At 42.1% G+C, this 16,804-nt stretch overlaps 2 protein-coding genes across 9 annotated transcripts in view; one reads left to right on the top strand and one right to left on the bottom strand.

The window, feature by feature from the left end:
• The window catches only part of CRMP1 (collapsin response mediator protein 1), a 52,387-nt gene extending 40,477 nt beyond the window's left edge, over positions 1-11,910 (top strand). For both annotated transcript variants that reach the window (XM_040593863.1, XM_040593870.1), the window contains exons 10-14: positions 3,082-3,223; positions 4,865-5,035; positions 6,272-6,451; positions 8,978-9,143; positions 10,870-11,910. In XM_040593863.1, coding sequence (XP_040449797.1) covers positions 3,082-3,223; positions 4,865-5,035; positions 6,272-6,451; positions 8,978-9,143; positions 10,870-10,961 — 751 coding nt within the window. In that variant the 3' untranslated portion in view covers positions 10,962-11,910. The remainder of the gene's footprint in view (positions 1-3,081; positions 3,224-4,864; positions 5,036-6,271; positions 6,452-8,977; positions 9,144-10,869) is intronic.
• EVC (EvC ciliary complex subunit 1) overlaps positions 1-16,804 on the bottom strand; it is an 81,037-nt gene that overhangs the window by 8,217 nt on the left and 56,016 nt on the right. The gene's annotated exons all lie outside the window — the stretch shown is intronic.

Below are 16,804 nucleotides of genomic sequence, written 5' to 3' on the forward strand. Positions count from 1 at the left end.
CTGCATGTGTAACCCAGGCTTGGACAGAGCTGCCCTTTAGGTGGGTGGGCGCCTATGTGTGATGGCAAGCTGCCGTCAGTCAGTGCCACTGCTTCGCACACGTCTCTCCTTGCTTACGGGCGGGTCAGGCTGTGCAGTCCACCAAACCCAGGTTTTAGCTCAGCTGCCCCAATGATGCTGCGTGGACAGCACTGTTAATGAAGGCACAGTTGAACTCTGAGTTATGTGTCGTTCTGGCGAGAATATGCAGGAATTTGTTCTGTTGTGACAGTCTGATGGCAAAAATAATTTTGCATAATTGAGCTTTCTGTTCCTTAAAATCAGGACAAGGAAGAAAAATTATTTTCCTGGTCTGATCCATCACTATCAGCACTGTAAAGAGTGAAGCTCATTGTGTGAGGGTAAGGCTGTTAGCCAGCACATGTGAATGTGTACCAAAATGTCTGGCTCTTTACTCTATCAGACACGGCTATATGTTTTCTAGAAGAGAGTCCCAAAATAATAGTATGTGGGTCAAAACAGATTAGCTAAAATAGTAAGCGAATTTTTAGAACTGCAATCCAAAGAATGACTTTTTTAAACTAACATCAGAAAGACAAACTGAGGAGTCACAGAAGTTCTCGTTATCTGTCAAGCATGCAAAAAAGCCTTTTTTTTTTTTTTTCTAGTGGCTTAAAGTCCTAGATCTTAAATGACAGCAGCTTAGCCTGCTTTTGGCTTTAATACTTTAAATCTATACTGTGAATCTAAAAAAAGAACTGTATATTTTATCAGTCTGCCCTGCATTTGTGGGGAATTTTATGCAAGAGTGATGGTAAAAACAGTGTTTGACTTTTCTATTGCACTTTCCATTAGGAGACCAATATCTTACCTTCATTAAAAAAAAACCTTAAAACATTCTTCCTCTGCAAGTATGCAGCATACCGCTTGTGACGGTTTCCCAGAAAGTGTTGATTTTTCACTGAAAAGCTCATGTGTACAAATCCAGCATGTCTCATGGGGTTTGCAGACTGGGTTTGCCTTGTGAGGTCTGGTCCTTGTTTCACCTGTGGGCCATGCACCCTTGGTAGCCTTCATCTTCCATGGTGTACTGCTGCACTATTGCCACCACGATACACCATCCCTTCTGAACTAGGCATGTGACATCTTGGTGCTTCATGGAAGATGTCACCAGCCATGAAAGCCTTGTTGACAGTGAAGAATAAGATGATGAGGTATCGATGTGGCATTTAAAGATACACACGTCCACTGTTAATTCCCACCATTCCATCTTTTGGAGATGTTTTCTGTGATGATCCCTTCTCATCTCCCAGTTTTTCAGTTGTTCTGATGCTCTGTTTGACAGTAGAGTACATCTAGGCAGTAGGAGCGCCAGTGTAGTTAAGGAGGTGTTGGGCGGCTCTCAAGCAATGTGCTTCAGCTTCAGAAGTCTTCTGCTGGTTAGACAGGGGGGTGGTGCATGTCATTAAACAACATTGAATGTCAGAGGAGAGGGAGTTCAGAGGAAGCGACTCCTTTTTATCTTTCATGAAGATAAAAATATCTTTCAGGTGTAGGAATTAATAGCGTGGGGTAAGAAGCATAGTAAAACCTCAGGGGAACGGGCAGTGGTACAGGGCCTGGCTGTGACATTCATGTTTTCATGGTTGTGTTCATCAGAGGGCAGAAAAGAGAGAGAGGGTAAGGCATGAGAAACTTAGCTGACAGGAGAGCAACAAAAAGCGAGAAGTGGCGCTGCAATTTTTTGACTTCGTTGTTGTGTTAGAATAAATGAATGTTTAACTGATGATTTGGTTTCATCCTATGTAGTAACACCAGGCAGTCATTAATAATCAGGAATAGCTAAACCATAGCTGCCTTTTCCATATTAAATACACGGGTTTGGCTTTTGCTAAAAACTGGCTGGCTGGATGGATGGATGTGAGCATTCATGGAGAAGAGCCAGAAAAGAGGCCAAAGGTTCTCTGACTGCCAGCAATCATTAGGGCTGGCAGCCCATAAAATTGCATTAGAATTACTGATGTGTGACACTTTTTTCCTCTGTACTTGGCTGTTCGTTAGCTTGCTGGAATCTAAATTTGTGGACCAGAATCTTTCAGATGTTTCAGAGCTGGAACTTGCATAGTCAGTAAAGAAAAGGACGACAGGCTCTTGGGGTCATCTCCCTTCTGGAGTGATGGAAGAGAAATCATGGTGTGTTTTAATGTGCTCGTCTCCTGTAAGCTTAAACAAGACCTAAAAATAGCACCCGTTTCCTGTGGATATTGAAGAACCCATCTTCCTTTTTGTCTTTCTATTCTTGCAAGATTCTGCATATTGGTTATGTTCTTCCTTATTCCCAAGAGCAGCTGTGATCCATTTCTGCTCTGTGCAAAAAAAAATTCTCTAGACTGAAAAAAACCTGACTTCTTAAATAAAAGCATTATTATTGGGTAGATCTTTTTGTGTTTTACTCCATGCCTTTTTCTATGTTAAGACCTTTAAGTTGGATAAATCCAGAGCACGTGTTTGACTTCCATATGCCTGCCTTTGTTTAATTAGAAGATTACCTGATAAAAAACTTTCCTTCCTTTTCTATTTTCAAGGTTCTGTTTTGGAAGGTCAGACAAGAAATATTTGTGTAAGACTTGCAAGAAAAATCTATGTGCAAGGGAGAAATGCAGGGAAACAAGCTTGATGCTCATGGCTTTGCACTGTAAAATTTGACATTGTTTTTCAGCGTGGTTGTGAATTAGTTTATCTTCAGAGTGGCAGACATTTCATACAAGCTTCCGATCATTTCCTTAATCCTAGAATAATCCTTTGTCCTGATTAGTGGGCTTGTGCCTGATCTCGATAGATAAGCAGCCTGAAAGCCGAGGGGGCTGTAATCTGGGAGTTCAGGGTGCTCCTGAGGGAGAGTGGAGACGTCCAATGCTGTCATCACCCTTCAGTGATCTGTAGCCAACATGTAAAGGCTGCTGACATGATTTACAGCCAGGCTTCTCGTGTGTAGGCTTGAAAGGTCCGTTCGTAGCTAGTCTGAGACCACAATAACAGTGGTGATGCCTGGTGTAAACCTTCTGTATGTTAACTCCGCAGTGGGGACCTGCAGGTGACGGGAAGTGGACATTGCCCGTACAGCACTGCCCAGAAGGCCATTGGAAAGGACAACTTCACTATGATTCCTGAAGGTGTCAATGGAATTGAGGAAAGAATGACTGTTGTCTGGGACAAGGCTGTAGTAAGTAATTACTTTTATGGTCTGAAAAGAAATTGAGTGTTGGCTGAATAATGAAAGCCAGGAGACTCAGCCAGCACTTAAGTGACTTTCTAATATATTTCTGAGAATTCCCTGGGAGAGCACTACTACGAGGTGAATTGTTTATCTCAAAAACCTTCTCCAGTTTTATGAACTCAGGGCCGTGTTTCACTTTTGACGCTGCAACACCATCGTGTTTTATTAGACCTGAGGCTTCCAGATTCCACTGCTCAATTTTCCAGTTGTGTCAGGGTGGATGCTTCTTGGAGATGTAGGATCTGGAGCAGTTTAACGATTTTGATATGGACCCCATATAAACAGGATGAATGGATCGTTTGAATTTGAGAAGCGTCTCGTTGGTTTTGAGAAATTAGGAATGGATGAGCCTGAGGCTAGACGATAAAATGCTTAGAAGGAGAACAATACGTGTAATCCATAGTGGCATATTTTGCAGTGGGGTGCCGGTATAAGTTAGCAACTTTTTGATGGTTCCGTGGACCCTAATGTACAACGATGTTCTCACTCCATTGCCCATCTTCACATGCACACCCACACGCACGCACACACACACACACTCATTACCTCAGATTGCATTGTGCTCGAACGCATCTTGCAGACTGGGAAGTGGTAGTATTTACAACGGGCTTATGAGCACTTCTCCCAGACTGTGTTTAATAATCACTTTCTTCAGGGACCACTGTTGAGATTCCAAGCATAGAAGCAGCTTCAGACATCTGCCAGATAGGAGCAAAGCAGAGAAGCAAGCGCAGTGCAGCCAGCCAGTGCTGTTTCTTTTTTGTTACTGCCACAAAGGGAAGGAGCTGCAGCAAGGGCTGCAACATGGGATTTACGGGTGGTAACATTCAGTCCTGCACCACTTAGCTTATATTTTGCAAGTCTCGTGTTTTACCAGGCAGGAAATAAGTGCTTATTTAATATTTAAAAGTTTGGTACTGTTGTTCTTCCTTGGAACATTGCTCTTGCTTATTGCCAAGGAAGACCTCAAAATACTCTGCTGAGAGATCAAGATGCTGTTGTGTACAGCTGCTGTTAAGCCATCACTGAGTGTATAAAAAGTTCAATTAGTGGTGACATTTCTCCAGGCGAGGACTTTATAGTTGGGGTTGGTTTACTTAGATGTATAGGTTTGGTAATACTAAATTATGTAAAAATCATTATAAAAAAAAATGGACTTCATTTGCAAGAAGTGTTTCTAAAAGAGTCTGAATCTTGATCTTCTATTTAATCTTGTAATAGTCATATAAGTTTCTCTATTTTAAAATTGTTAAACCATTTAAATGGAAGTTACTAGAACTAGCAACAAGACACACTTTTGGCACCTCTGTAGAGAAAGGGACCTCAGATAACTGATTAACTTGAGGGTGTGATTTGCAGTAAGGTGTTACTGGCTTTTCTTTGGATGCCAGGAGTAGAACATTCATTTATTTGAAACTCCCAAGTAATGTGCCATGTATGAAGTCCTGCTTGATAAAATCTTCGCTTCATGCAACATCACCATGTGTTTGAACTACGTGCTTTCCAGTATCTCCCTGACCGTTTAGTACTCTGAATAGTGAACCCCCATTTTATAAGCCTGTTTTGCTCAAATCACGTTGTTTTTAGGCCACAGGCAAGATGGATGAGAGCCAGTTTGTAGCTGTCACCAGCACCAATGCTGCCAAAATCTTTAATCTGTATCCAAGAAAAGGCCGGATTGCTGTAGGATCGGATGCTGATGTGGTTATTTGGGACCCTGATAAGGTGAAGACTATAACAGCTAAAAGCCATAAATCGGTAAGGAGGAAAGGAAAAACGGTAGGAAAAAAGAAATTTCACTGTTGCTTTTCAGCTGTTCTAATTCACATGAGCACCAAATGCACAGGATATAGAGGAGCGGGGTAACTACCTCCTTCTATTCTGAAACTGGTAAATGTTTCAGAAGATGGAAGTATTGAAATATTGCATTGGAAACAGTGGGATCAGGAACGATTTCTTTTCTCTTTGCATACACCATTGCACTATTTTTTGCATGCTTGTGGCAGAGCTGTAAATAGATACGAATCAGCAGCTGTGCAGCTGAAGCTAATAAAGCTGTGATGATAAATTTAAAACTAGCTCACTTTTTTTTTGCTTACCTGAAAAGCACCTGATATGATAAATTGCATGATTAAATCAACAGTATTCTAAATTATGAGAGGTGATTAAATATTTTGATAATACAGATCTCCTCAGCTTCATGGCTGGGATTTTCTATTTAATTTTCTATTTACTGCATACTTTTCTGCCCTTGGTGCGGAGTTCCAGTGACTCAATCACTTCAATTTTGGTTTTGTCTTAGGTGTTGTCTGTCTCAAAGCTGTTGTCCTATTGTTCAGTGCTTTGGTCTTTTATATTGTGGAATTCTTCTAAAAGTTTTACTGGAAATCCAGTAACTTGGTTTATATAAAAAAGGCAAAACCCTTTAGAAACCTTTAAAAAGTAAGTTTAGGCAATTCAGTTTCTTCTTCTCTGTCTTCAGATCTCTCTGTATTTTGAAGAAAGTAATCTTCACCTGCCCTTTGACAATTATTCCCTTTTAGATTCAGGTTTTCCTGGTCCTTTCTGGACTCCTTTAGACAGAAATATAAATACATGTGCTGGCCTCTTTGGAGTTCCCTTACGCAGTCACAGCAGATGCTTGGTGGGACCATGTCCTCTGCTGTTTGGCAGCTGAGTCACAATTTTCCTCCCTTAAGGCTATTGTACTTCTAGAGGCTCTGGTTAAATACGGAAGGTCCTCTTGAACAAATGAGAGAAAGCCCAGATGGAAAGTGAGAAATGGAAAGGAAAAGTCTGATCCAAGAAAGTCTGATCAGAGAGATTCTTTAAAATAATTTCATATCGAGATGCATTGCTTTTCCTTCAGGCAAAGCAATCTTTTACACCTTCTAATGGCAGTTGTCTAGAACTATCCCTACCAATGCAGATTATGTTACTAACCGAAAGAGATCTTGTACCGAACCTGCAGTGAGTATGCTTGTTGATCTTCAGGCTGTCGAATACAACATCTTTGAAGGAATGGAGTGCCATGGTGCCCCACTCGTGGTCATAAGCCAAGGGAAGATTGTGTTTGAAGATGGAAATCTGCATGTAAATAAGGGAATGGGTCGCTTCATCCCTCGCAAACCTTTCCCTGAATATCTTTACCAGCGCATCAAAATCAGGAATAAGGTAATGTCAGATATTATTTATTCTTCTTTCTAGCCATACCCTCTTGGAACCACAGTAGCACCTGGTTTTGATTATTGTTGTGCTGAGTCCACATCAGATGGACTGTATGTGATGTGATCAAAAAACAGCCACAAAACTTGTTCCTCCGCAAGCGTGAACTGGTGTAACTTAATTAACACCATGAGCTTCAGCGGCTAGAGCATATAATTGCCAGCTGGGCATAATTGCCTTACATCCAGCTGTGCAGGCTTTTGAAGGGAGGTGGACTAGGAATAGAATTTACTTTTTGTTAAAATTCAGGGAAAAGATAAAGCTTCTTTGGGGAGAGGGTTAGCCGGCAGAAAACCAGAATTTTAAATTGTTACTGAGCTTTGCGTACTGAAGTGCCACGCTGCAGAGAAGAAAAGCGTGTAAGCCAGAGACACTCATTATATTTGGCATCTCTGTTGGTGCATTTGCTGAGCTGACTATTAGCAGCATTCACAGTGCAGAAAACTTTTATCTTGTGTTTAATAAAAAGCTGGGTAAATGACCAAGATTAAGACTGGGTCACTTCTGGTTTTGAAGGACATCAGTGCTCCCCTGCTGAAAACCAGAAAACCAGTTGGCTTGGCACTAGCTCGGGTTTATTTGGAATTAGCCTCTTGTCACTGAGCAAGGAACTTGCTGTGTGAGGACAGGTAACAAGATAAATTGAAACTCATATTTTCTTTGACCAAGCATATGTCACAACCTGTGAGGATGGCAGCTGAAATTAAGTCGATGAGCAGGTTGATAGTTTTTTTCATTCAACATTTGTTACAGAAATTCTGTCAAGCTGTGGGATACTAAGGGTCTGTGCTTTTAACCAGAAAAGGCACTGTAAAAATCAAATGTGCTTGCCCAAGTTTGGCAAAATACCAATCAGTGTTTCACTTTTTTTACATTATCTACTTAGATGGCACGGGCCCTCTCTTCACGCTGGCGCCTCAGGTGTTTAGCGCATGGGAGTGCTTATATAGATACTGACAATGTGATTTAAATATTGAAAAAAACTTTAAAAGCACATACCAGAGAGTGGTGTCTTATGCCAGGAGCTTGCACAAAAGTAACTGGGCTGAATAACCTGCGTCTTGCAAACGTGCCTGGATTTGGGGATCTTACGAATTTTGACATTTAGGAAAGCTGTGCAAAAGGATGAAGAAAGTATTTTTGCTCTTGCGGCTCCCTCTGCTGCCTGCCGAGAGGAAGGGTGAGCAGATTCGTGTCTGCGTTTCTTTTCCCACTATCAAATTTTATCGGTTGGAAATATTTAGAGAACCCCAATGACAGTCATATCAGCCACCATATGAATATGTCAGTGCATGACAGAGGAATATAAAAAGGCTGTGTCAAACAAGGGGCTGCCAAGCTGTAACTGGCAAGGATAGCAGTATAAATTTATCCCTGATGCAGGGACAGCAGTATAAATTCCTGCCTTTGTGGGTCCCTGAACGATGGATTCATTTCTGTGATGGGCAGCAGCTCTGTTACGGGCATTAGTTTTGGCTCAGCCTGCAAGACGTGGCTCTTCAGAGCCTGATGTCCCCATCACGTGAAGCAAGAAAAACACATTGATTTCTGTAAAGGCTGGATCAGACCCTGTGGATAGTGTCCTTCTATACGGTATTTTAATTCCACTGTTGGGGAAATGGCTCTGGAACAATAATCTTGTAAGGCAGAGATTTCTGATCTTTGTGATGAGCCTTGGATTCTGAAATTCAGTAAATTCAGGTTCTTCCTGAAAATTGGAACTGTCGTTTAAAAATACTGTTTCCTAGATTCCTGTGATTTTAAGGCCAATGAAACTGTTTTGATTGTCTTTTCTCATATTCATTGTAGGAACTGTACAGGGATAAAATCTAGAGACCTCAGACTGAAGTCAGAGCTCAAATGACAGATATCCCATTGACAAATAATGAAAGAAGGGTACCATGCCACAGTCTAGCATATGATTGCTTTTCTAGTTGATGGCAAGAGGTGGAAACTTTTGGAGTTTTAATTTAAAAAATTGCCACCACTTTTCAATGATCTCTGGTAAAGATAATGAGACTTCTGAAGGGGAGGAGCAGAGAAAATACAGGTAGGAGTGAAACTGCTGCAGTCAGTATAGTGAGTGTTGGTCTTGTAACAACCCGAGTGGGATTCAGCAGCTGAACCCACCCTGCTGAACAGCCTCTGGGTGGAGGGAGAAGAGGTGGTGGTGGCTGATCTTACTTAAAATAAACATCTTTGGTCAGACTTGTTCTTTTGAATCCCATTTCTCCCCATTGACTGTGAGGGAAGCCTAATCGGGATCTCTCTCTTACAAATGCAGGGAGGTAGTTTTATAATTTCCTTTATATGTAAAGCAGATTGTAGCTTTGATGAGAGTGTAGATGTGTTTTTAATTCAGCTAATGCAGAATATAGCTCTGTGCTCAGTGGTCTCGGCATTTAGGCAGGAGTATCGTTAGGGAGCATTATCAGAGCATTCAGTGTCTACATTTTTATTCTCCTCTTGATCTAGGTGGGAGGACTGCAAGGAGTCGCCAGAGGAATGTATGATGGCCCTGTGTATGAAATCCCAGCTACGCCAAAATACGCAACTCCTGCACCCTCAACTAAATCCTCCCCTGCCAAAAACCAGCCCCCACCAATCAGAAACCTCCATCAATCCAATTTTAGCTTATCAGGTAAGTCAGCCTGACTCAACAGAAATGTTATAAAGCCATGACTATGGATTATTTGTGATAAATTTCAATTATAAATACTTCTTTAATCGCCTATGAAAGGATTACATATACTCACATACATGCATATACTTACATATATATATATATATATGTATGTGTACATATATGTTTTTATACATTCTTTCCCTAGTAATATTTTACGCATTGCCCAATATCCAGAATGTTTGCAGTCTAAAATTCTTCTCTGCCTGCAATCTTTTAATGTCACTTCCCTGGCCCATTACAGTTAGTGGAGGTCTCTGGCTGATGTGGCTGAGGCCCCTTGGTGGTATGTGCAGCTGACGGGACTTGGGTCTGGTACAACCCATGTGGCTCACACATCTCAGATTTATTTCTTGCTGCATCACCAGAGACTGCTAGACATGGAAACCTCAACTGTCCTGTGGCAGGCAAAGCATGTGCAGAAGCTGTTCATATGCAAATCAGAGTATTTCTTGTCCTCTTTGCTCTTGGTGCCCAAAAGATTTTCCATGGTACATGAGAAATAGACTGGAAAATCATCCTTGGGGGTTGTTGGAAATAATTCTTGTCATCTGAAGTCATTTAAAAGTGTGTCAAATCCTTACCCTTCAAAAGCCTACGGCCCAATTGGTAAATAAGTGGCTCCTTATGATGTTAGGAAAGTCACTGGATTTTCTCCCCTTTGGGAGCCAGTGGTGGAGCTTTCCTCCCTGACAGATTCTGTCTTTAGAAACTAAATGAAACTTCTGGAAGAAAGCCCAAGGAGAACAAATAGTTTAAAAACCCTTCTAGTGAGTCGCAGTATATTTTTGCCCGTACACCTGGGGCCATGGTGAGCATATACAGACAGGTAAAGCTATATAAAGCAAAAAAAAGTGCTTAGAAATTTGACCTCTAATAATAATAAGCGCTCATAGGCATCTGAAGCTGTGGTTTCACAGTCTACTGCTGGATCTGGGTACTACCAAGGCATTTAGTGGTACAAATTTTATGCAAATTAGGCAAACACATTGCTGCGTTCGTATGAAATGAAGCAGAGCCAGAGACTGCGGTAGCATTTAAAATGATCCTGTGCTTTTACGGTAGTTTGCCTTTAGGAAGCTTGAGCGTGATCAGACAATATTTGGCCTGGCAGCAAGCTTGCTGTCACATTGTTTAACCTTTCAACATTTTAAAATGCAGTTTGAAGTGGGTGTGAGTTTACATCAGCTCAGTGCTCCTTTCCTCATGGATTTATGATTGCTAACATCAGATTTACTGTACTGTTGACCCACGGACACAGTAGGAACAGGTATTCTAAATCAGTGGGGCAGGTCTGAAAAATCCACTTTGCACATACATGCATGTTTTGGGATTTTTTTGTAGTTATAACGGTAATAATTTCTGTCAGGGTCTGATCTCAGTAAGGGAATCTAGTCTGTAGGCTGTCGTCCCTGCCTGGGCTTTTCTTCAAGTCACTGGAAAACAATTCCCTATGCAGGGTGAGCATCAATCAGATCCCAAACATTTAATCCTACACTTTTTATTGAAGACAGCTGCAGGTAGGCACAGAAATGTGTGTTGGAGATCTGCTTGGCACTTGAGTCAAGAGAAACCAGCTGATCACTGTTTGAGGGGAGCATAGCTATAACTAGGCAGGTAAAATCTCACTGCTCGTGGTTTATTCCTTCTGGTAGCTTTGTTAACTAATTTTCTGTTGTTGCAGGAGCTCAGATAGATGACAACAATCCCCGCCGTACTGGCCACCGCATCGTGGCACCTCCGGGTGGCCGCTCTAATATTACCAGTCTTGGCTGAAAAATGGTGATGGACAGAAACACAAAGATGAAGGCTCATGGGAATACTGTCCGTTCCCTTCAGTATCTGTGTATCGAACCCACAGTTTTATTTGGTACTAATGGAAATAAAAACAGAAATGTCTTTTTTTTTTTCTTTTTTTTTCTTTTTTGTTTTTTTTTTTTTTGTATAGGAAGAGGTGATAATAGTGTGGTGTGTTTGCTTGGAACTACTTGCCTCACAATTGTGCTTTCATGCCATAGTCACCTTAAAGCATGGTGCTTCCATTGCCCCTTTAGTGACTACAGGTTTTAGCTTCGTCTCGTAACTGAATGATGGTTCCTTTGCATCCTTTCGCTGTATTAGAGTAGTTAATGCATGTTACTGAGTTATTTATGCGAGTTGCATTCTGTGAGTGAGTCCCTTTAGAACACGTTGCCAACAATTGACTAGACACAATGCCAAGATTAATTTCCCTATTTGAGAAACACCACCAAAAACACTTATGAAGGAAGAAAATGGCCATCTTGAAAGTATGCAGTAGAGTAGTATAGGCAGCTTCTGTTTCATCTTTAATTTATTATAAACCCAAGAAGCACTTCTCTCAGACACAGAAAATTATCAGGACACGTAATGACAAATGGTCTCTGTAGCACCTGTCTGTTCCCACTCGGTACGTTCCAAGTCTGTGTCCTTCTTGTTTCCATTTTAGACAGAGACATAATTTATACATACCAGTGCCATTGCCACCCCTGCAGGGATTTCTCCACCTGGGCAGTAGTGCTCTCCTTCTGCATGAGATTTTTGGTACTTACAAATAATCCAAGTTGCCGTCGGATTTTTAAAGTTTTTTGTACAAAGTTTTTCCTTTGTAATCACATGCATTTTTACTTACTCTACCGTATCAAGATCTACTAGTCATGGTTCAATTTCTGAATTCAAAGCTTGTGAAATAAAGGAAATGAATTGATGGGTAAGCGTCTTCCTCTGCTTTCCAATGCTGTTGCTCAATGATTGAAAATTTAGAATGGAGAAACTCAAGAGACATTGTCTTCAGGTTGACATGTGAAAGAAAGAACCTCCTTAGATCACAGGGGGTGTTAAATGTATAGATATCTGCATATGCTTACTATAGCATGACATAATCTGCCTTTATTAGATAGAGCTGATGGTAACAACGTGATGTGCTACTGATGTGACAGTGGTTGACATTGCAGCTGCCTCAGTTTTGGCTAAATGAGACCTAAATTAGCTTTCTCTCAAGACCTTGAGGTCTGCACCTGATTGGCTTTAAATGGTAATTGATTGCCATCATCTTCATCTGTGGTAAACAGAGAGCCAGTCTGCAGTGCCCCAGTTTGGCCTAAGCTGTATTTGACTTCAATACTGGTTTTCTCTGCTGACTGAATTGGGACAGTGTGCAGGGATGGCATGAAGACAACATTGCTGCAGGTAAGGTGAGGAAAGCAGGCTTGAATTCTGTCTGTGAGAGTGAAGGAAATGCTTTCTCCTTGTCTTTCTGACTCACAAGCTATGTTAAAAAACACTTTTCCATTGTTTTTTCCTTGTCTGATTGCGTCGCAGATGTGGGAGGCGTGGGGTGCTGTGAAGTAGGTCAGCAAAATACCTCCCTGTGCCTTGTGCCACTTCGCCCTTGTCTGCCCTACAAAGCTGCACCAGGATAGGCCTTATAGCAGCATGGTGGTGCCACGGAATGGTTTTCTCTAGCTGTGATGCTTCACCCCTTAGCTCCTATCCATCCCTTCTGTGCAGGAATAAATTCTGTTGGCACAGGGCATGTGGTGCATGCCAGGTGCACGAGGCATCCAAAAATATAGTTTTGGAAAGCAGCCTACATGAAGCCTGTCATCTCATTCTGGAGTCAGTATGCTGTCAGCTCCAGCTTGCCCGGGAAAGGAACCGGTACCCTGGAAAACCCCATGTTGGTCAGCTTGGTCTGAAAACCAGGTCTGAAGAGCCAGCTTTTCTTTTTGCTTTGATTTGAACCAGTAAAGAATCACTGCAATTCAGCCTGCAGTGAACTGAACTGACAGCTCCCAAATTAAAGAGGCAAATAAAGCTTTTCATGAACAATACCTTTTGCTAAGGATTCAAATCAGTGCTTCCTACTGCTTGGAGAGTGCCCTCATCCCTAGGCTTGTTTGCTTATTTGGTGGTTCAGGTATTTTATATGACATGAAGTAAAATAATTTGCTCACTCAGTGGGTCAGGATTTTTGTATGATGTAAAATAACACTAGCAGAGAAGCCTGAGGACAACCTGCCCTGGAATAACCCACAGCCTAGGAGGTAGGACAATCCTGAAATGCCAAGTATCCATCTCTGCTGTCCTGTTCCAACCCATTATGAGCGCTGAGAGAGCCAGCACCAGTTCTGGCAATAGAAATAAAGCCGGTTTGTGAAACTGAGGCAAACTTGCCATAGTGTGAAAATGTTGGAACTGCTGGTTACAATTTCCTTAGCGATTTTTCTTGTGTTTTTGCAAGTAGCAGTGGTTGCTCACCAAGGAAAACAACTCCATCTGTGAGGCTTGTCAAACCTGAGGTGACAGAAATGACTGTTGTGTAACTAGCATTGACGGATTCCACTTTTCCTACAAGCTCAACAGGATCCTAAAGCAAAGAACCTTTTGTCTACGAGCGTGTAAAGATCTGCTGCTGTTAACATGCATTTATACTTTCATGGTGATGTGTCCGTGAATAAATACACGTGTGGGTGTTTGTGAGGCACTTTGTGGTTCAGTGCTTCTGTGAACAAGACTGTGCATGTCAGGTCAATGTAACTGCTGTTCCTCCAAGGAGAACTATGCCAGTGTGCTCGTGATGTTCATAAGCCCCCGCAGCCTGACTGCTGCTGCTGCGAGGGCTGCAGGAAGCCCAAGGATCCTGTGCTGTGCCTGGGTCTCCCCGCTCAGGACATGCAATACTACCTGGATGTCATTCAAGCAGCATTTTTCTGGAGCACAGGTGCCTTACTGCATGGTCACCAGGTGAGGTGAAGGATGCCTCACCTGGATCATTGTGATACGCTACCAGAGAGATTGCTCATGGGGGCTTTAAACAAAGCAAGGTATGTGGTGTTTCTCTTCCCACCTGGAGGTCTATTTCACAGCCATGCCCCTGTCCCTACGTCACTAATCGGTCCTTAAAAAAATAAAAGAATAAAATGTGCATTAGCTGGTGATTCTGAGTACATCTGCAGAATTGGAAACTGTATTTGAGCTTGTTCCCTTGTAGGAGCACCAAGCTGTGAGATGGTGTAAACTTGTGGGTCAGGAGCTGCTGTTAGCTGCAAGAAGCAAGCAGTGAAAAGCTTTCATGCTTTTTGAATCATCAAGCTTCAAAAAATTTGCAGCAGGGCTATGTCCTTTTAATACCTGATAATGATGTAAAACTGGCTCTTCCCTATTGGCAACTGCAGACCTCTTAAAATTTGTCCCTATGACCAGTGTAAGAACTAGCTTTGTCAATCAAGTGATGTGGATGAGAAGGCTGCATCCAGGGATTGTTTCCCAAGTGATAGTTTGGACCAGTTCATCTGCTACCAGAGCACTGTAGTTACGTGTTTGAATTTTAGTGTTTGTAGCAAAGCATGTTAATTATGATGCTAAGACTGTAGCAAAGCTGACAGCTATGCCAGCCGTTACATGTTTCTCTTAGCAATATGCTGATCTTTGACCTTAAAAACTAAAAACACAGACTGGACCAGGCCGGATGACCACCTGCTCTGGGTTCCAGTAACCAATAACATAAGCTTAAGTGAGGCCAGAAGAAAAAAGCAAACATACAATGCTAATGTTTCCCTCAGTTTCACTGCCTTGTAATTTCTGGGGAAGCATCATCATCGTTGTACTCCGTAGCAGTCAAATTTTTTGCCATGAATTTGCCAACACCCTTTTAAACCCAAGTAAAATCTTGGCATTTATGGCTTCCTAGACCAAGGAGTTGCACAGCTTGATGCACAATGAGAAAGTGTCAAGCTCGTCTACTTGGCACCGGCTAATTCTTGCCATTTAGACCTAGCCCGTATTAAATCTCAGTGATTTAAACAAACTGATGTGAGGTTAGTTTTTTTATCGTGATTGTTGTGAAATTCACATAAGCTTTCTGCATGTATTTCAGTGGTGAGTGAGGGGTATTCAACTGAAAATAAATTGTGTATAGGAGAGGGAATAATATCTTACAACACAGCAAAAATGCAGAGTTTGGGATACTGCTGGGTATCATGTAACCAACCAAGTATTTGCAGTGATAGGGATCGTCAGGTCTCAGCCCCCCTCCCCAACTGCCTATTCTGTAATTTTCTACCACTGTGAACTGTACGTGCAAGGCTACTTTTAAATACATAGTCATAAGATACTACTTTAAAAAGCTTAGCAGCTTCTTCCTCACAACTGGAAGCAAGCTGACTGCTAATGCTTCAGTGACTGCAATGCTGTTTCTGAAAGTCTTCAGCTAGCAGGGCCAGCCTCTTGCCCCCTCCCCGATGCTCTGCAGTGCAGCAGTGGCCGCAGCTGTGATGGTGCCCAGACCAGGAGCCCTTCCAGCGCAGAGGCAGCTCCCAGACAGCACAGGGCAGGCTGGGCAGCTGCACATGAATCCCTCCATAGTCTCTGCTGAACGCATGGAAGAAACACAACGGAACTGTTGTAGATGATGATCTCTGGGTGTGAGTATAGCTCCCAAAGACTGTTGTAGATGCCATGATGGAGAAAGTGAAGGTGCTAATCTGGTGCTTGCCCCAGTATTCGGTTCCTGTGTGCATGGGCTGATCAAAAGATCTTCATGTGTGCCTTAGGAGTGCTTGTTTACATCAGGAAACTGCCCATGTTGCAGTTTTAATAGGCACCAGCCTGAATGTCCCGAGTACAATTTCATTAAGTTGCATACCTCTTCATGTGGTCCAGGCCACCTCTCAGCAGACTTTGGCAGTATAAGGCTTTCCACATTCTGCTACAGCAGAGAGACTATTGTAGGCTATTTTGATTCTTGCATGATACACAATGCACTGAACAACTCTTAACACTATGCTTACAGTTTGTTTGATATATGCCCTTGTCAAAAAGCTGTGAATGAGGTTGAGCACAATCATAAACTGCTGTAGTAACTTGTTGCCCTTGAAGTTTAAAAAAGGAGAAAAAAGGCATGCATTTTCTCCCTAAATTTCTGCAGCAAGTGTTTTAGATATGTACCTGTAAAGGATGATCAAAGCTCCCTGTCAGTCCCTCCGGAATAAACTAAAGAGAGGGTGCTTTAGAGATTTACACTATAAAGCGAGTCTTTGGAGCTGTGACTGGTGCCTAGGTATCCCATTTTCCCTCATCTGACATCTCTGTGCTGGAGACTGCTCACAGCTGGCAAAACTGTTCAGCAGTTTATCTCCCAGGGATTCTCTAGGCACAATCCCTGTCTTGCGAGCAACTTCTACCATCACTTAAAACACAGGTAAGATACAGAGGTGTGGGAAAGAAGCACCAAACATTTCAGTAATAAATCAGTAGGAAGGAATATTAGAATCATGGAAAGATTTAGATTGGAAGGGGTCCAGCCCCTCCCAAAATAAAAGGGGCTAACTTCAAAGTTGGGTTAATCAGGATGTTGTCCAGTTCTAAGTCTCCAAGGACGGATGTTCTGCATTCTCTCTGAATTACCTGTTCCAGCGATTCACCTGTTTCATGGCAAACATTTTTTTCTTCCTGATGGGCAACTGGTGTGTCTGTGCTGGAACTTGTGACTATTGCAATAAGCTGTGCTCATCTGGCTGGTGATAAAGTATTTCACAGCATCAGGAAAAAAATCTTGGTCTCTGTACTGTTCTGTGTTGGCTCAGAAATAAGCAGTCACA

The sequence above is a fragment of the Falco naumanni genome, chromosome 1 (genome assembly GCF_017639655.2).
Source record: "Falco naumanni isolate bFalNau1 chromosome 1, bFalNau1.pat, whole genome shotgun sequence".
Classification (NCBI taxonomy): domain Eukaryota; kingdom Metazoa; phylum Chordata; class Aves; order Falconiformes; family Falconidae; genus Falco; species Falco naumanni.